Source organism: Rhipicephalus sanguineus, chromosome 1, assembly GCF_013339695.2.
Source record: "Rhipicephalus sanguineus isolate Rsan-2018 chromosome 1, BIME_Rsan_1.4, whole genome shotgun sequence".
In the NCBI taxonomy this organism is placed as follows: Eukaryota; Metazoa; Arthropoda; class Arachnida; order Ixodida; family Ixodidae; genus Rhipicephalus; species Rhipicephalus sanguineus.
In genome coordinates, this window is record NC_051176.1 from 218,859,495 (window position 1) to 218,876,683 (window position 17,189).

The 17,189-nt window shown below is 47.0% G+C and overlaps 2 protein-coding genes across 2 annotated transcripts; one reads left to right on the forward strand and one right to left on the reverse strand.

Annotated features, from left to right (window-relative positions):
- Nucleotides 1-3,488: 3,488 nt before the first annotated feature.
- On the reverse strand, nucleotides 3,489-5,119 carry LOC119372146 (uncharacterized). The gene has a single exon (XM_037642609.2). It carries the CDS (start codon nucleotides 4,881-4,883, stop codon nucleotides 3,861-3,863), a length of 1,023 nt encoding a protein of 340 aa, XP_037498537.1. The 5' UTR covers nucleotides 4,884-5,119; the 3' UTR covers nucleotides 3,489-3,860.
- A 6,457-nt stretch (nucleotides 5,120-11,576) lies between these two features.
- On the forward strand, nucleotides 11,577-15,448 carry LOC119387674 (prismalin-14-like). Its single transcript, XM_037655146.2, has 3 exons — nucleotides 11,577-11,763; nucleotides 12,216-12,494; nucleotides 15,393-15,448. Exons 1-2 carry the CDS (start codon nucleotides 11,752-11,754, stop codon nucleotides 12,459-12,461), a joined length of 258 nt encoding a protein of 85 aa, XP_037511074.1. The 5' UTR covers nucleotides 11,577-11,751; the 3' UTR covers nucleotides 12,462-12,494; nucleotides 15,393-15,448.
- The last annotated feature ends 1,741 nt before the right edge of the window (nucleotides 15,449-17,189 follow it).

Here is a 17,189-nt window from a genome sequence, read left to right on the forward strand (position 1 = left end):
TGGTGGGGGGGCTTCGGGGCAGTTAGAACGGACGACCACGATAGCATCCGGCCTGTACTTATCGCATGCTGGCCGAAAGTGTTGGCTCGTCGTCAGTTGTGACGTAACCAAACCGCAGCGCTTACGCTGGCCGCGCCGAGAGAAGGTAACTGGAGTCAAGATTATGTATGCTTGCTCTAAACGTGGCTGCGAGAGTAAAAATAATCTGCTCTATAGTGCACTCAGCACTTGTGTTCGAGATAGGGGAAAAAAAAACATCGCGTGGAACTGCTTCGTTTGGCGCTTTGCTTTCATCGTTAAGCGGAGCATAGCACATCCGAATGCAGCAGAGTCTAGATTCACAACGAAGAATAGCTTGCTGTCACACCTTTATTTGTTCATAGAAGCCGGGTGCTAACGAAGAAATTTGAAGTGAAGAATACACCACGCCTTGAACAAGCACGCAATAATAAAACTGTGGTTCAAACCACCGCGCACGGGTTGGTTCAACCGTGGTTCAAAACGTACAGCGCTCGTCCTGTGCACTCTGTGTTCCTTTCGTCTTCGTCTTTAGCGCCGCATCAATCAAGCATCAATCATGCGCACATGTTATCAACGCCACATCACACACCACCGTCACGACCACGTGACAATACCTCTCTTTTATATATTTCCACGTGCACTCCTTTTAGTATTTCCACATAACCGATCCGTTACACGTATAGCCACTGCCCTTCGCGAACCGCGCCCGAATGTATGGGAAGCTTCCAGATTATTTTAGAATCTTCTGATAGGCCTGAGCACGCAAACGCGAACAGTTGAGTTTGTTCTGGAACTAGCGCAGCCACCAGCGAAAAGACTCGAATGTTCGATGCCTCATGTATAAATGCCGACGCGCCTTACTGCAGATCAGATTATCAACGGCCGACGCTCTGTTCGCCGCTGTCAGTGTACAGCGTGTATTGCTGTAGTTTGAGTTTTCATTTCCCGGGCACAGGTTCGCCCAAACAAAGAATTTCATCTTGAACACGCTGACTGCTGCCTTCATCACTGTCACGACCACGTGACAATATAAAGTCCCGAAGGGCTCTGCGTTGGCGACCATTTTTGCACACATTGCCCTCGTGTGCTCTGTATTTCATCAAACCTGATCTCACCCGCTGCGATGGCTTAGCAACTGGGATGTAGCGCTGTTGCAGGAAAGGTTGTGGGTTTGAGTCCCACTGGCAGCCACCGCGTGTCGATGGAGGCAAAATCCAAACACGCTCGTATAAGTTATGTCGCAAATAATAATCCGTAGTCCCCACTACAGCGTGCCAATCGGCACTTTTTTTAACTCAATAGCTTTAAAGAGCCCGTGTCGTAGAAAATGCTGTGTCAGTGTCGGCGGCGCTGTCCGTGAGCGAAAAATTGCGATAGATGCAAAGAATAAAAATCCAGGCTCGAGACGTTATTGAACTCAGGTATCTGCGTGACAGTCGAGCATTGTACTATGAGAGTCACACCGGTGCTTTAAACCGCTCCGAAAAAAAGATCCTATGCAGTCGTCATGTGGGGCAAGGGGTTTCGTTATCAGATGTAATATTGCGTGGCAGAACGAACCGTAGATTTGCAGCAGGTGTCACACCATGTGAACTGAGTAGCGTGCGTAACGAGTGGGTAGTTGAAAGCTGCCCACCCGTTACAAAGGCCCGAGTTATAATTCATCATTTATCATCATCAGCCACAGTATCAACAAAGTGTGCAGTTACGTAGGTGCGTGTGCTGACCTGGGAGAGTTTAAAACGACCAGTGCCAGGCGCACAGACGCTCCTCCCCTCACAGCATGGTTGATGTATCCACCGATAAGCGAAGCTTGGCAAGCGAACGGCAAGGCGATGCGTACGGGGCCTGATAACGCTATTGACGTTATCTGGTTGAACTCTTAAAAGCAAAGCTTAAGCGTCCTCCGATTTTCTTTTTTTTTTTTTAACACGAAAGTGTTTTATGCCGGGGTCCAGCAAGACTTTCATGGCGCATTTCCGTCACGAAAATACGTCAGCAAAATGAACGGCATCAGATGGCAAAGGAAAAAAAACTATAAGAAAAAGTTCCGTTCACAGGAGTCCAACCGTGACCTCTCGGTCCGCTACGATGGCTGACGGGCGTTCCCACTGAGCTACCGCCGAACACATAACGGAGGCTACATTAACGCGCTTTTTATCTTTCACACTTTCCTTTCACAGTGCTATTGGATGGATGGATGCTATGAGCGTTGCCTTTATAACGGGACGTGGACATGTGTGCCATAAGCTCGAAGAAAAAAAAATGCACCGTTGCTACAACCGTCCCATTCGGCGCGTTTCCAAAAGAAGTGTATTTTCGTCAACGCTTTAACGCACCGCGAGGTGGTGGCTTTAGCCCAAGCCTCACTCATAGCATCCATCCATATCGAAAAATACCTCTCCAACGCTCGTATAGCTGTCACACCGCGTTCCCCACTCGCCCTGTGAGAATTAACTGCCAGGCTAGAGGGAAGACACGACGCGCGTAGCATTTCTCTTCGCGTTTCACGACGCTTTGAAGGAGTGCATATGGAGTATCAGTGTTTATTATGTGCTTGTTGATGTCATATTTGCGCGGAATTCACCCCATATGCGGTGTCCACGTATATGTTAAGAACTTCAGCTACCGCGAAGTTTAAATCATGATCATGGGCGTTAGTGGTCGGTACGGAGATGTGCCACTAGACGTCAACGTGAGTGCGTCCACCATAAAGCGGTGCTATATCTGCCAAACAACAGTGGACATTGTACGAGCTCTCATATACCAATGCACTATAAGCAATCAACTACTTCTGTGACGACACGTTTCACTTTCGTGTTATACTGATTCTTATGACAGAGTGATCAGCCATCTTTTTCCTTTTCCTGGCACGTCTGCCGTTTCTCGCAATGATATTTCGCCTTGACCGCAGCACCACCGAAACGTCTTTGCACCACCACGGCCGCGGCACCACTTTAAACAGATTCTTTGCACTCTCACGAGTAGGCAGCGCCATATTTCTTTGTAACAGCGACAAACCTTAAACTTCTGCCCTACGATTCAGCAGTGCGTATAAGACTTCGCACATCATAATGTGCACCATCATATGCTAAACACCTGCTTTGCAATGCCCTAGAACACAGCCAGTCTATCTAAACATTATAAGAAAGGCTGGATTGAAACTGCCTGCCTGAAAACTAACCGATGGGTGACGGATAAGGTTGCAGAGTCATTGCTGCAGCACTTCTTGCACGAAGCCCATTTGGAAGCTTTTGACTCATTTATTCCTACGACTTGTGGTGAACCACTGCGCATAAAAGAAGCTGCGGTTCAAAAGGCAATACAGTAAGGCGGCAGCACATATTCCAACGATTTTTTTTAAGACTTAGTACCAAGACGTATTGCGAGCGACGAAGTGCGAGATAAGTGAAAGAACTTGCTGCAAGTCTTTTCCTTCGCGTTTGCTTGCAGACGAAACTCGCAAATCAGCACCATATTTTATTCAAAGATGCATTGTTGTGTGGCACAACAAGACGAAAGAGCAAGATAAAGTGATTAAAACTCATCGTGGTAACAGCGTGCAAAGCGTTACGTGCGCTACCCTATCGTCTAAACGGAACAAAGCATAAAATCAAGCATGCTGAACAAAATGAGTGTACGCTAAAAACTTGGATAAAAACTGTCACACGTAACATATTGAGCTTCTGCCGCAGCACTCTGTTTATGCTCCTGACCTCACAAAAATGCCATGAAGAAATGGTAATAAAATGAATGCAACGTAGTTTGTGAGTCCAGCGAAAGCTGGCAACAAAGTTGCACTTTCAGTCACGCATCACACAGCGAACTTGATGCACTGGTTACGGGCTGCTTAAGTCGACGTCGGAGAAGCTGTCTGCTGGAGACAGCACGCGAACGTCTTTCAACTTCGCGGTTGCACCCTTCGCACCCGTAGGAACAGTGCCATCGCGGCCAAGGTCGTTCCACGAATTTGCGTACATGTGAGACATAGGGTGTTCGCACAACACGAACACGTTGTTCTCGACGCCTGTGAGAGCTCTGTTGATCCTAGCTTTCTTGTAGCAACATTTAGTGCACCGCTGACACCAACAGCAGCAACATATAGGGGCAAGGAGCACGAATACGCCGAGGCCTATGCCAGTCAGTCCCTTCAGTCCCAGCGCGCTGCCTCTGGGGCGGGGCGGCTCGTTAGGTGGGTCAGATGAGCGAACGGTGGTAACCTCCGAGTCCTCAACGTCGACTATTTCGGAATACACAGCAATTTCACAGATGGAGAGCGAGCCGAATTCGTTGATGTGGACGCTCACGAAACGGCCGCTGTCTGCGGAGACGCAGGGCAAGTACAGGGAACGACCGGGCTTCACATTTCCTTTGAAAACGTTACACACCGAGTTCTGGAATGCCGTGGACGAGTTACCGACGCGCACCATCACCGAAACCGCGACGGAAGAAGGTGGCAGGTCGAGCTTCACCACGCTGATGGGCAGTGCTTGCCGAAGGTCGACCATGTACCAAGGAGACAAATGACTGAGCGTAACGCCGCATGTCGTTCGGTTCCCGTCCATCGCCAGCTTTGGGTCGCTTCGCGGCTGTGATGAATACACGGCCTTGGTTGCCGCGACATCTGCGACGCAGTAAGGCAGGCCTTCAGGATGCCATCTGCCGTTGGCCAAGCACACACGACGGTTCCTGCCCAGCATCTGGAAGCCCTTCTTGCAGGCGTACGTTACCTCCGTGCCAGCAGTGACATTCTTCGGGATCTCTCCTCGTGCGTACACTCCGTTCCTTGGAAGACCTCGCAAGGGGCAACACAGCATCTGCTCGCCTAGAAATAGGAGCAACAATAAACTAACTTCTTTCATGATGCTTACGAATAATGGGATATTCTGGTAGAAAACGCTGCGAAGTTTTTGAACGTCGCTTTGGTATCTCCGAGGGCCACCCGCGACAAGTAACGCACGCCTGGAAATACGCTATACGCAAGATACTTTCGTAACACTGCAATACACGTCACGAGCTGTGCCCACGGGCTGCGGCGCGAGTATGCCTTATCCGGCGGCTTTGAACGGCCCACAAGATCTTTTCTGACTGACAGCGACGCTCGAGTTAAGGTAGCAATTTTATACTGCTTTACGACGCGCGCGTTCTTAGCGCCCCCTGTTAACACTTAGCTGAAAACACGTCAATACGAGAGCTGCTGAGGATATTCAAGGCGGCTGCGCGTGGCTTTTCCAAACTGACTGCAGTGCATGGTTCACGCTGAAAGCAAGCGCTGAGCCCATGCGCATGATTACTTCACTGTCGTCACTTGCACTGTCTCGTCTACATAAGAAGCTCAAAATGGCCACTTTAAAGTTAATTCTGCAGGTTGAAAGGGCATCTGCAGCGGGGAAGAAACGGCTAAAGTTGGTCTCCTAAGACTCACCGCTACTAAGGCTCATGGGGTCAGCGACTGCTTTCGAAGGTGCAAAATTTTTTCCTATGAAGTCAGGACAATGTAGGTGGTCAATCTTACACGTAGTAACCCATGTCGCGAGATCAGCTCCTTCGAATGCGCTATACCAGTCACTGGTAATTTAGCCGAAATATCAGAGCGTATCTTTGTTTCTCAGTGTAATCGTAGCAGTCAAAGCTGAGCATTGTTATCGCCGGTATGCGATTCAAGCGGATTGGCACTAAAGGTTCTGTAACACATGGCCGAAACCCCTCTGGCCGAAACCCTGGCAAGCGTTAGTTCCGGATAGCGAAGAACAAGGACAATCAAATACATAAATACAGCTGGAAAACGTAATTGACTAACGTGTGGTGCCTGCACGCTGTTTCACGGCAGCCTTACGGCAAGCGCGTAAGCTACTGCGCATGTATCCAGTGATATTTTAATTTTACGTATAATGGTTCCATGTGAACGGTGACGAGGTTATACGTGGCTACATATCTGTTATGACAGGCTGCGTAAACACACACAGAGAGAGAGAGACAGAGAAACGAGATTATGCATACGTCCACAAAATAAAAAGAATGCTTCGGCGTACCTTCGATGAAAGGTAATGGACAACGCAGAAATATTCTGCCAGTGCGCTAGCAAGATAATTTTCCAGCCAAAGGTGCTTATCTAGGGTGCTATTCTGGACATCGTCAAATTCCGCCATTGGTCGACTCTGACTGGCCCAGAGGGATGGGGATACTACGGCCTCTCTGATTGGCTTAAAATGCCACTATTACAAAATTTGACAATATGGCGGAATTTGATAGTGTCCAGAATAGCACCCCTAGACGTTGCGCCATTTTCTAAGAAGCCTATTTAGCCGTCACAAATTTCTTCCAACGCGCTTGATTTTTTATCTAGTTTAATGCAGCTTACGTGACTGACCAAGGGTGAAGAGCGCGCGTTCTAGTCTGCGTTATCGCTATCTCGTGAAATACAAGTTGCTAAGCACAACTCAGCTAGCAACGAAGTGATCGGACTTCGCCGATAGGTTTGAATGTCTTATTTTCCAGCCAACTTTTGTCGTTCGGTAGCTGCACGGAAGAGAGCGCTCATTATTTTGCAAGTTGTCTATAAATGCGCGCGCTGACATCGCAATAATTCTATTACAGTATCTATCTCGGTTCTCAACCCGGTGAATACATGGGCTTGTTGGTGGTGGGTCATTCCTTAAGCTTCGTTGTAGCGTGGCAAGGGACGTAGACACCAGAAAGAAACGTACGACGGCACATAGCGCTGTGTGTTGTCGTACGTTTCTTTCTCAACTGTCACGAGCAACCGCCACCAGCAAATCAGTCAACAATGAATGAACGAAATGTATGCTCGCAATTCGCCTCCGCTGGTCAAGCAATGTTGCCATGAAATCTGCCGAACCTCTCTTGCCTGTGACACACACACACACACACACACACACACACACACACACACACACACACACACACACACACACACACACACACACACACACACACACACACACACACACACACACAAAGAGAGGGGAAAATCTCCCAGAAATTTACCTGAACGATAGTAAAGCAGCATATTTTTGTTTTCGTCTATAAATCCAGCAAATGTTAGTCATCCCGGAAAATAAAGGTTAATAAAAAATGTAAAAACCTGATGGTATTTCTTTGGACTTTCTGATTAAAAGAAATATGACCACTGCGAGCATGAAACTCTGATAAAATATTATGAACAGCGTATTTGAGGTAGAGACTTGCTCCGATATTTAAAAGAATAAAAAAAGTCATGCCCACATTTGAATTTATGGACAAATTGTCATCATTTAACTCATTACAAAGAGACTTGTGGAAATTTTCTAAGAATAATCAGCACGAAACCGGCACCACCACTGGAACTTATGCAAATTTCATTCTTCTGCAGAAGCACCTTACCCTAAAATTTAGGAAAAACTGCCGAAAGGTAAAAAAAGGTAAATGTTCCGCGGATATCTATGCTGAGACAGCTCCCCCCCCCCCCGCCCCCCCACAACTACCTTAAAAAGAAGTCTTCGCTTGACGTTCGTGTAAGCTACTGATTGCTACGTACTGGTCTTCGTAGAAAATGGAATAATATAGGTCTTCCACATCCATCGCGAATACTGTGTTCGCTGTAACTCTCGACATCAAGGCGTCAGTGACAACCTCAGAACGGTTGATGATCCGCTGTTGCGAGGGTGTTCAAAGAACGTTCGCTCTATTTTCTGTCATACACCTTCTTAACTCACAATGACTCCCAAGGAATTCTCGAGTTTGTGCACTTTCATTTTGAAAAACGCAGACAGCACGTCAAACTTGCTCCTCCTGCGGCCTCCTTACGACACTCCAGGTTAAGCCTTTTAACAAGCCTAAGAGCCTTTGTTTTCGCCTTTTCTGGAATCTCGCGCAACGTGGTAAAGGTCTTATTTAAAGCCTTTTTCGGACTTGCTAAACGAAGCGTTGAAGAGGACACTAAACCGACCTCCCTTGTCGGACTGCATGCGAAATGTTCAGGCCATGGTCGACAGTGAAACGCACCACAGACCGCGTAGCCTTTTCGGTGTGGCATGGCTTGTCACAGATTTTGGCAGCTGATCAGCCAATTAATATTAATTCCTGCAGCCTCGGGTGGCAGTCTTCTGATGCATATTAGGCAGTGCAGTGCCCCTTTCCACAATGCTTCTACGCGCGCGCCGAGTGCGCCGTGCATCGACGCGCCGCGCGGCTTTATGTGTGCGTGCGCCTGTGTGTCGTTCCCGAACAGCAGGGTGCCTTCGGCGACGCTGATGGTTCCGAGAACTTCAGAGGCGAGCGCGAAGCCACGAACCGCTCCTCCTCCTTCTCCGAGGGCACAAAGGATGTACCCGGACTTCCTTCACACTTTAGTCTTCGTTTATCTGCCCGAGAATTCGCGCCGATTTTTTACGGTGTCGAGAGCTCTTTGACTCACTAACCCATTGCTTTGTATTCCCAGTGACCTAATTGAAAGTTTTGGTTTAAACAAAAAAGTTCAATGCATTTCGCCCTTTATCTGGCTCGCTAGTAACACGCTTTTCGAATTCCATTAGAAAAGCCACAGCGAGGCCAGCATAGTTTCACTCCTTAAAAGCATAGGCAGGCCAATTAAGACACAACATGAAAAGGGAAAATGGAAGCACAGAATTCCTGCAAACTTCGCCTGAACAAGTAATGACGATAAAGGGGCTTCGCGAACAAATGCGTGAACGCGACATCTATATTTTGCCGAAAAAAAGTAGTTTCTAGGTAGCGTTGCGTGTTCGATGTGATTCCTTCCAAATTACTTGCAGTTGTGTAACCTTTCCTCCGTTTGGCCTTGAGGGACGTCGGTTCTATGAAACTCCATTGTTAGTCCAGCATTCTCCCTGTTCTTTCGTCTGTGTCTTCGTCGTCGTTTTCTCCTGGTCTCATTACGCTGACATTCCGCTACGTAATACCATGTACCGATTTCCGTGCGTCTTGTGTGCCTTCTTCTCTGTGGTGTCGTCTCGCGCTGTAAATATGGAAGCCGAAACCAACTCGCCCAACATATTCTTTTTGTGGGGCCATGTACCAACTCGCAAAGCAAGCCACTCCGTAAACGTGCTTCTGGTTTCTCGGTGCGCGAGTATGATGTCTGCGGATTGGCTCACCGGGTTTACGTGTCACGCTGACGTTACGACGAGTTTAAAGGGCGCTGTCACTGAATAAAGAAAGGGAGAGAGAGAAAGACCAGAGACGCATGCATGGCACGAGTGAATAACAACTGTAGCCCTTCTTCCCTCCTAAAAGCTATAGCGCTTCGCTTCAAGACTTTTGGTGCGTGAATCAGGTTACGTAACATCAATCTACTTACAAAAATGAGAGCGCGCAATTTTATCCATCTTTCCTTTGTTGCATCTTGTGAGATGCATCTAGTGAGGTGTGCACTCGTTCGAAAGCCTCATAAGCTGGCGACATTTCAACTAAGCGGGACAAGCACGAAACGGTAAAATCTCAACTCGTTTAGTGCACCCTTTTCGATGGTTGCTGCACTTTTTTTTTCCTTTCTTCTGCCTGGGCTTGGTGCACCTCACCAGTGTAGAAAAGTGCCGATGGTGGACCGTGTCCATGCGGATTGAGACGTCGTGCAGTACAGCCACCCTTTTCGACTCATTTCCTAAATTAATCGAATAATAACCATTTTCCCTCTGTCTCTCTGTCATGTTCAGTCACTATTACGCCAACACCGCAAGTGACATCGCTATCGCCAGCGCGACGCAGTCACCATAGAAAACAACAAAGAGAAACCGGAAAATGAAATGAAAAATGACCCTTTGCATTATCTGGCCTGGGCTCCCTTTCTTTTTCTTGAATGCAAGCAAAACGGAAACCGTAAGAAAGAGGAGGAGGAGGAGATAAGGAGGGCGAAAAAGATTCGGAGCGCTGTGGAAGCGGACGCCTCTACAGCGCTGTCAAACAATTTGCGAGAGACGATGCCTATCGGTACGTACTCAGCAGCGGAGCTAATTGAGGCTTGTCTAGACGGTCGCGTTGGGCACAGCCAGACAAAAATACGGAGCGCAAAATTGTGGCCAAAAGCTATGCACCGAGCAACTAGTTACGTAGCCACCTTGCCTTTCCCCAGTCGCCTGAAGTAGAGGTCAGGGGAAAGGCAAAGGGACAGCTGAAGTGTGGCTGCAGCCTGATAATAGCCTGATATACCGTGATGTCTGTAAAACCTCTACACGTTAACTTAAGAACGAAGAAAAAAAATTGAGTGGACGGCGAAGCGTCCTAATCTGAACAGCGGGTTCCCGCAAAGTTTTCAGCCACCACATGACAAGAAAGTTAACTCATAAGATTAGTGCAGCTAAGAGGTAAATGAAATAGGAAGCTCAAAGATACAAAATGCAGGCGGCGAGAGATAATTATGTGCTTTGAATGTTGGTAGCTTGCCTTACAATTTGCTCAAGTGAATAACGCTGAACAATTGAGACGACCAAATGCAATCGCTAGTTTGGCTGCCCGTTTATAGACGGTGTAGAACTTCATGGATATAACCCTGTAATTTGACAATCTAAATAATCAGGCCCGAGTGCTGGTGCGCTGCAAGAGCGACATCGTAGACGCACGGCACTTATAGCATCAGCATCCGGATTGACTCGTAGACATTGCAATACGTTATTTTGCCTTTAAATACGAATGTCTCAACAACACACACGTGCTGCCTCTCAGACCTTTCAGACTGAAGCCGTGCAAAGCTGGACGAAGATGGTGCATGCTAAAATATATGCATATAACCAGCAGCAGACATAAATGCGCGTCTTCCTCTTCTCCCTGTGTATTCTTGTCTTCCGCGGGCCCTTTTTAGGGCGTTTTCAAACTGCTTCACATTCAGCAACATCTCATGCTCACTTCCGGGGCAGCTACTTCCACGCGCAGCGTTACACCTTATGACAAATAACTGTGTGACGAATTGGTGTAATCTCGGCCTGGCGCAAACCTGTTTCAGCGCCGCCACAAGTATCCCTCAGTCCCCACTCCGAACACCTGCTGCTGAAACGCCGTGCAACGTATTCGCACTTGGAGCTTTCGAGGGCAATATTTCTTGCTGCTTCCCGCTGTCAGTGTATCTTATATAGTTTTCAGCAGCAGCTCAGCTTGGCGCTTTCTACGTGCGGGAAGCCCATTACAGTTATTTTCTTTTCCTCTTGTCTCGTGAGAGCTCCGACGAGCGCGTCGTCCCGCACAACGACGGACTGCGACCAGCCTCGCGTTTCGCCGCTGGTGTCCCAGGAACGGGGATGACGCTGCCCGATAAGTGGCGACCTTGGAGGAGACAAAGAGAGAGGTTCGCAAATGGCCCGCACAGGTACAGAAGGAACCGCACGGAACCAAGCACCTTCCGAAGAAGCGAGCCGCTGCCTCCGCTCTGCATTGAGACGTTGTTGCAGAAGCTCGGAGGCCCCGGGGCCCCCGGTGAAAGATCGTTCCGGCGGGCAAACACTCGGCAGCACGCGGTGCGCTGCGCCTTCGGCCAGCCGGAGGGCAGGGGGATCCATTTGTACCCCCCCCCCCCTATCCTCCCCCCCTCAAACCTTCCCCCCGTTGCCCCTTCGGGGGCATTCCTCGACGCGGACATTGCCTCCTCCTTTCTCTACGAGGGGCCTGGTTGCATAAAAGGGCCCCGAGTCCTGCCGGTAGACAGAGTGCACCTTAAACCTGCCCGTGGAACAGACGGCCGATTATTCAGTCCCTTGAATACTTGGATCTCCAAACACAGCCATGAAAGCAGCGGTGAGTGCCAGGTACTTTCTTTGTGTTAAATACAACGGTGACCTAAGGGGACACAGCCTATAGTTAAGCAGTAGCTATAAATGTTTGTCCGGCAGCGACCACTTGTCAGTAAACACCTGTTGTTATACACCAGCCGAGCGTCGCGGTTCGGTATGACAGCAACTGTGACCTGCAAAGTCGCTTGTTTGACTCATACGTACGTGCCTTTAATGTTTTCCCGGTAAGCAGTGGAACGACCGAAGTAATAGTACCGCGCGGGAAATAATAGCGTTACGTTGTTCGCGCTAATGTAACTTACTATAACTGTATGATTTCACATCGACTAGACAACCTGCCAATTTTTTCACGCCCATGGAAACCACGTCCCATACAGATTCGCGAAGCCATGGCTGTTCCCGCTGTATTAAATGCCCTATCTTCCCGTTTCCCCGATCCTCCTTTTGCTTTTCCAGTTCTTCGTCATCCTATCGCTGGCGCTCGCAGCAGCAGCCTTCGCTACCATCGGCGTAGGCCTGAACCTTGGCTATGGCGTCGCTGCCCCATATGGTGGCTATGGTGGATACAGACCATACGGCTACAGGCCCTACGGCTACGGCGGTTATGGCTACGGCTACAGGCCCTACGGCTACGGCGGCGTCGGTTATGGCTACAGGCCGTACGGTGTCGCCTACGGCTACCCTGGCTACGTTGTTGGCTAGTGCAATGGCAACACAGCGCGCACATTTTTTCAGGTATGTGATTAATGCGCTTTTTTTTCTTAACGCTAGTAATGATTGAAAAATGCCTCCAACTCAGCGCGCAAATTGCAGTGATCACGCATGGCCTGCGGACGTCTTACAATACTAAAGGGAAGTGTGAAAGACAAGATATAAGCAAAGAACTGCTTCGTGCTCTCTGTTTTCCTTTATTTTTTCTTTGCCGTTCACGTATTTTATTATTACTGAGAAAAAAAAAACGCAATGTGAGAAACGCTGGCTCATGCGCATCGCATGCACTGATGTCTGCAGAGATGACGGATCTCCTTTTTACTATTTGTATGGACGCCAGGAATGTATTTACACGTTAATCAAGACCATATTACTATGCTTAAATGACCAACTTGTTGTAAAAATGAAACGCTTTAATATATATCAGTGGCGTTGGCAAATGTCTTCAAATACAGCGCAGAGAGAGAGCGAGAGAAGAATCAAAGGGCAAATAGATCATTAGACTTTGTCAAGCATGGTATCCTATATTTGTTGGCAGCGCAGAATCAGGTGGTAGCAGGGGACGAAGGTGTGTATATATATATATATATATATATATATATATATATATATATATATATATATATATATATATATTATATATATATATAATTATGGCAGCTTCGCACTAGTGGTGCCAAGCCTGAAGGAAGAGCGCAGCTGGGGTGGCCTTTCTTGTGTCCCTCTATTTTTTCTATCTTTCTTCTCTTTCTTTATCTTTCTTTCTGTTGCTTTTATCTATTTTTGTATCTGTTTCTTTCTATTGCTTTCTTTCTCTCTCTATCTATTTCTCTTTCTCGCTCTTTCTATCTTTATTTCCTTTCTTCCCTTTCTCTCTCTCTCTCTCTCTCTCTTCCTTTGTTTCCCTTTATTTCTCTATTTCCTTCTCTTTCTGTCTAGATTTCTGCTTTTCCTATCTCTTTTTCGTGTCTGTTTCTTTCTTTCTTTCTTTCTTTCTCGTTTTCTCACTTTCTGTGTCTTTCTCTGTCTTTCTATCTTTTATGTCTTTATTTCTCTCTAGTTTTCTCTTTCTTTCTATCACTTCTTCGCTCTCTCTCTCTCTCTCTGTGCTTTTCTGACTTCTTATCTTCTTATGGCTCGCCGCCGTCACTTCGCAGCCATGTCTTGGGCTAACTGTTGTCTTCTTCAGTTTTAGTGGACCATTGGTCAGTAGTGGGATTTGCCTAATTTTTGTGGCACATACCTGTGGATGATGATGATAGTTTTCTGGTGACCATGGACATTTTACGGGCGGCTATAACAGCTTCCCTGTTAAAAGATAAGATGAAACTAAATTAACCGTAAACATAAAAAAGAAGCTTGGCTTTTATGCATACGCATTGAACAACAATAAATAAAGCGTAACGTCTTCTGAAACGCAGCCGCCTTTGTGTTAAGCAGCATCAGAATAATAACAATAATTGTTGGAGTTTATCGTCCCAAAACCACGATATGATTATGAGAGACACCGTAGTGGAGGGCTCCGGAAATGTCGACCACCTGGGGTTCTTTAAAGTGTACCTAAATCTAAGTACATGGGCATCTAGCATTTCACCTCCATCGAAATGCGGCCACCGCGGCCGGAATTCCGTGACCTTCGGGTCAACAGTCGAGCGCCATAACCACTAGACCACCGTGGCCGGTCAAGATGCATCAGAAGGTGAAGGAATTACTGTCACACATTGTTTTTGTTAATTAGCGCAAACATTTCTAGCCATACTGAAAGTTGAAAGCCGCGGTTTCTTGTCAGATTTCGTGACATGCATAGTAGACGGACGAATGTACTGGATTAAAGCTTGCGGCCGTTCTCTGATAAATATATTAAAAAAGAAGAAAAAGAAAAAAGACTGTACCTCCGTGCTCGCGGTGCATACGACCGCACATAGCTTCGGATAAACCACACGCAAAGCCAAGCACCCTGCACGCAATAAGCGCCCTATTCGAGGCAGCAAGCCCGCCTTCGTGCGATTACATCGAAAATTGTATTATGTGAAGCGAACGTTCTGTGTTGCGCAATTAACCTGCACGTGGGCTTCCGAAATCGCTATTCTCATAACTTCGATTCAAGTAAATAATAGCTAATAACGTTACCGTTTTCAAACAGCAATATTGTCGAATTTGGCTATGCCATTTTTTTTACACTTGCAGACAACTGTCTGTGGAGTTTTCTTTTTCTCCTTTTCTTCTCCTTCTTTCTGTTTTTTTTGTTTGTTTTTAACAGCTTCTGACGTATGTGTCCTTCTTGAAGAAAATTTCAACACCACAGGAATAAACACGAATGCACGAAAGGAGAGCTGACACGGACAAGCGCTCTTTTCGTGCATTCGTGTTTGTTCTTGCGCTGTTAAAATGTCCTTCACGATTAACTACCACCTCGCCCAAACTCTCACGTTAGTCTGTGTCCCGTTGAGCATATGAAAATTAGTATCAAGCGCTCCTTGTCATAACGTTGTGTCTATGTAAATCAACTCGTAAACACCACCAGCAATACCGCAGTGGCCATAAATATTATGCCCGTTATTGCACACCCGTTTGCGGTTCACTTACCGTCTACATCGTACCTGCCGTATTGATTGATTGATTGATTGATTGATTGATTGATTGATTGATTGATTGATTGATTGATTGATTGATTGATTGATTGATTGATTGATTGATTGATTGTCGCAGTGGCGCTCTGTGCGCGCTGTAGTAATGCGCCACACGATTAATTCATCTATTAGATTCATTGCCGTGGGACTTTTCTTAAGTGTGAAAATGACAATTTTGTGCCTGCAGTCGGATGCTTCGAAAATGTTCTCACAAAGTAATACTGGGGATATTCCTCAGCTACTTTTTCTACGTTTTTCATTTATCTTGTATCATGCTTTCTTTCATTGCCAGACGAACACAACTGCTACGTGGAAAGCTGCACCAGCTCCCTCACTGCGGTAAATAAAGTTGATTCAAACTCAATATACGTCTCTTGTGGAAACTTGAAGAAGAAGAACAAAGAAAAGGTAGTAGCGTATTGCGGAACGATGTGAAGCCATCAGCGTCACTACCTCTTGAATGTTCTCGAAAATAAAGGGACTGGAAACTCCGCGAACAACCATCTACAGTCATGTAGAGGTTTTCCTTTGATGGAGAAGGGTCTAGCTTTCATTAAAGATACCTCTACTTGACGACAAGCCCTGCTGCTCCACAGCAGGAGATGCAGTCGCACACCGCGCACGACATAGTGGGTGAGTGAGCGGCGTGTGTGCGCGAGCGTCTGTGTTTATGTACATGAGACAGAGAGAGAGAGAGGAAAACAAATGAAGAGCATACACTTTCTAGCAGAGCGCGTTGCTGTACTAGTTAGTATATCCTGATTGTATAGGGTGAAGCAAAGGCGTGCATTAGGTGTGACCGGGAAGGGAAGGTGGGTAATGGATACGGGTTTAAATTTTGACAGCTTGTACGTATGCACGCATACACACGAACGCGCACATACATATAAGAAAGCCGGACCCCCCCCCCTTTATTCGATATAAAATCCTGGCTACGCCCTTGGTGTGTGTGAAGCGCGGTTCCACGACGTTTGCATATGTTTGCGCCCATCGCTCTGTCAACATGCACATTCGCGGTATGCACTCGGAAGAGGTACAGATTGATCTAATGGACGCTCTTCAACTCCTCTCTTCATCTTTTTTTTTCTGTTCTATGAGCAAGCTATCAGATCAATATATAGGAACCGCATTTTCGTTCATCCACATAAACGTGGGCCGAGACTGTTCGTGCCTTGCGGGTGCCCTTGTTCGCACGACAAGCGACGATTCAAGCACGGCCTCCTCCCAATAGTCGCGCTTCGGGCGGATACGACCAAGATAATCCAAGGCCGCAGACACTACGAAACGTGATGGGGCGCTGCTCGAAGTTCGATATCTGCTTCGCTCCAGCCGCTGGTGGCCTGGCAATGCAGAACACCGCGGGCTGAAATCCTCAAATAGCTCCTTTTATGAGCAGTCCTTCATAATGCTTCCTGGACTTCCGCCGTTAGCTCTTGTGCCCTTCTGTTGAGACCGTTTACTACCTCAACATCCTCATAACGATAAAATATGTAATGTTCTATTATATACAAGTTTGTACAAGTAGGCGAAAAAGAAAGGCTATGTCGCTTGTTCAAATGGCTGATAGGGCGAGTTGGTAATTCATGATACTTTAAATGCGCTTGTCCTTGTCTTCCGAAGTCCCTGTTTAAGTTACGCGCTCGTATTTCAAGTACTATGTCGCTGTATCGTAATGAATGAGTGAGCAAGTCAAGTTCACAGATTTAAAGAAAAGGGTATACTTCTGCCGTACGGACTCTATAACAGGCCTATCAGCGAATAAAACGTTTGCCGTCACATACATTGGTAGAATGGGGACATTATTACGTAAGGGGTCTGTTCATCCTATCCTATTCATTTTTTAATATTCGTCCCACTGAGTGACAAAGCAGGGGGGGGGGGGTTGATTCGAAATTTAAAAGAATTGTCGCGTGACTTCGGGTCCTGGAATGGCTCAAAGGAGAATGGCGCTTTGGAGTCGGTTCATTGCTCCTTGAGAGCAGTAGTTTTCGTTCATGTTTCACATTCCAAAACAACAGCTATATGAAATGGATTTCATCCATTTCAAGCTTTTCTTTATTCGGGCGGTGGCTTCTGCCCTTGCAGTGGT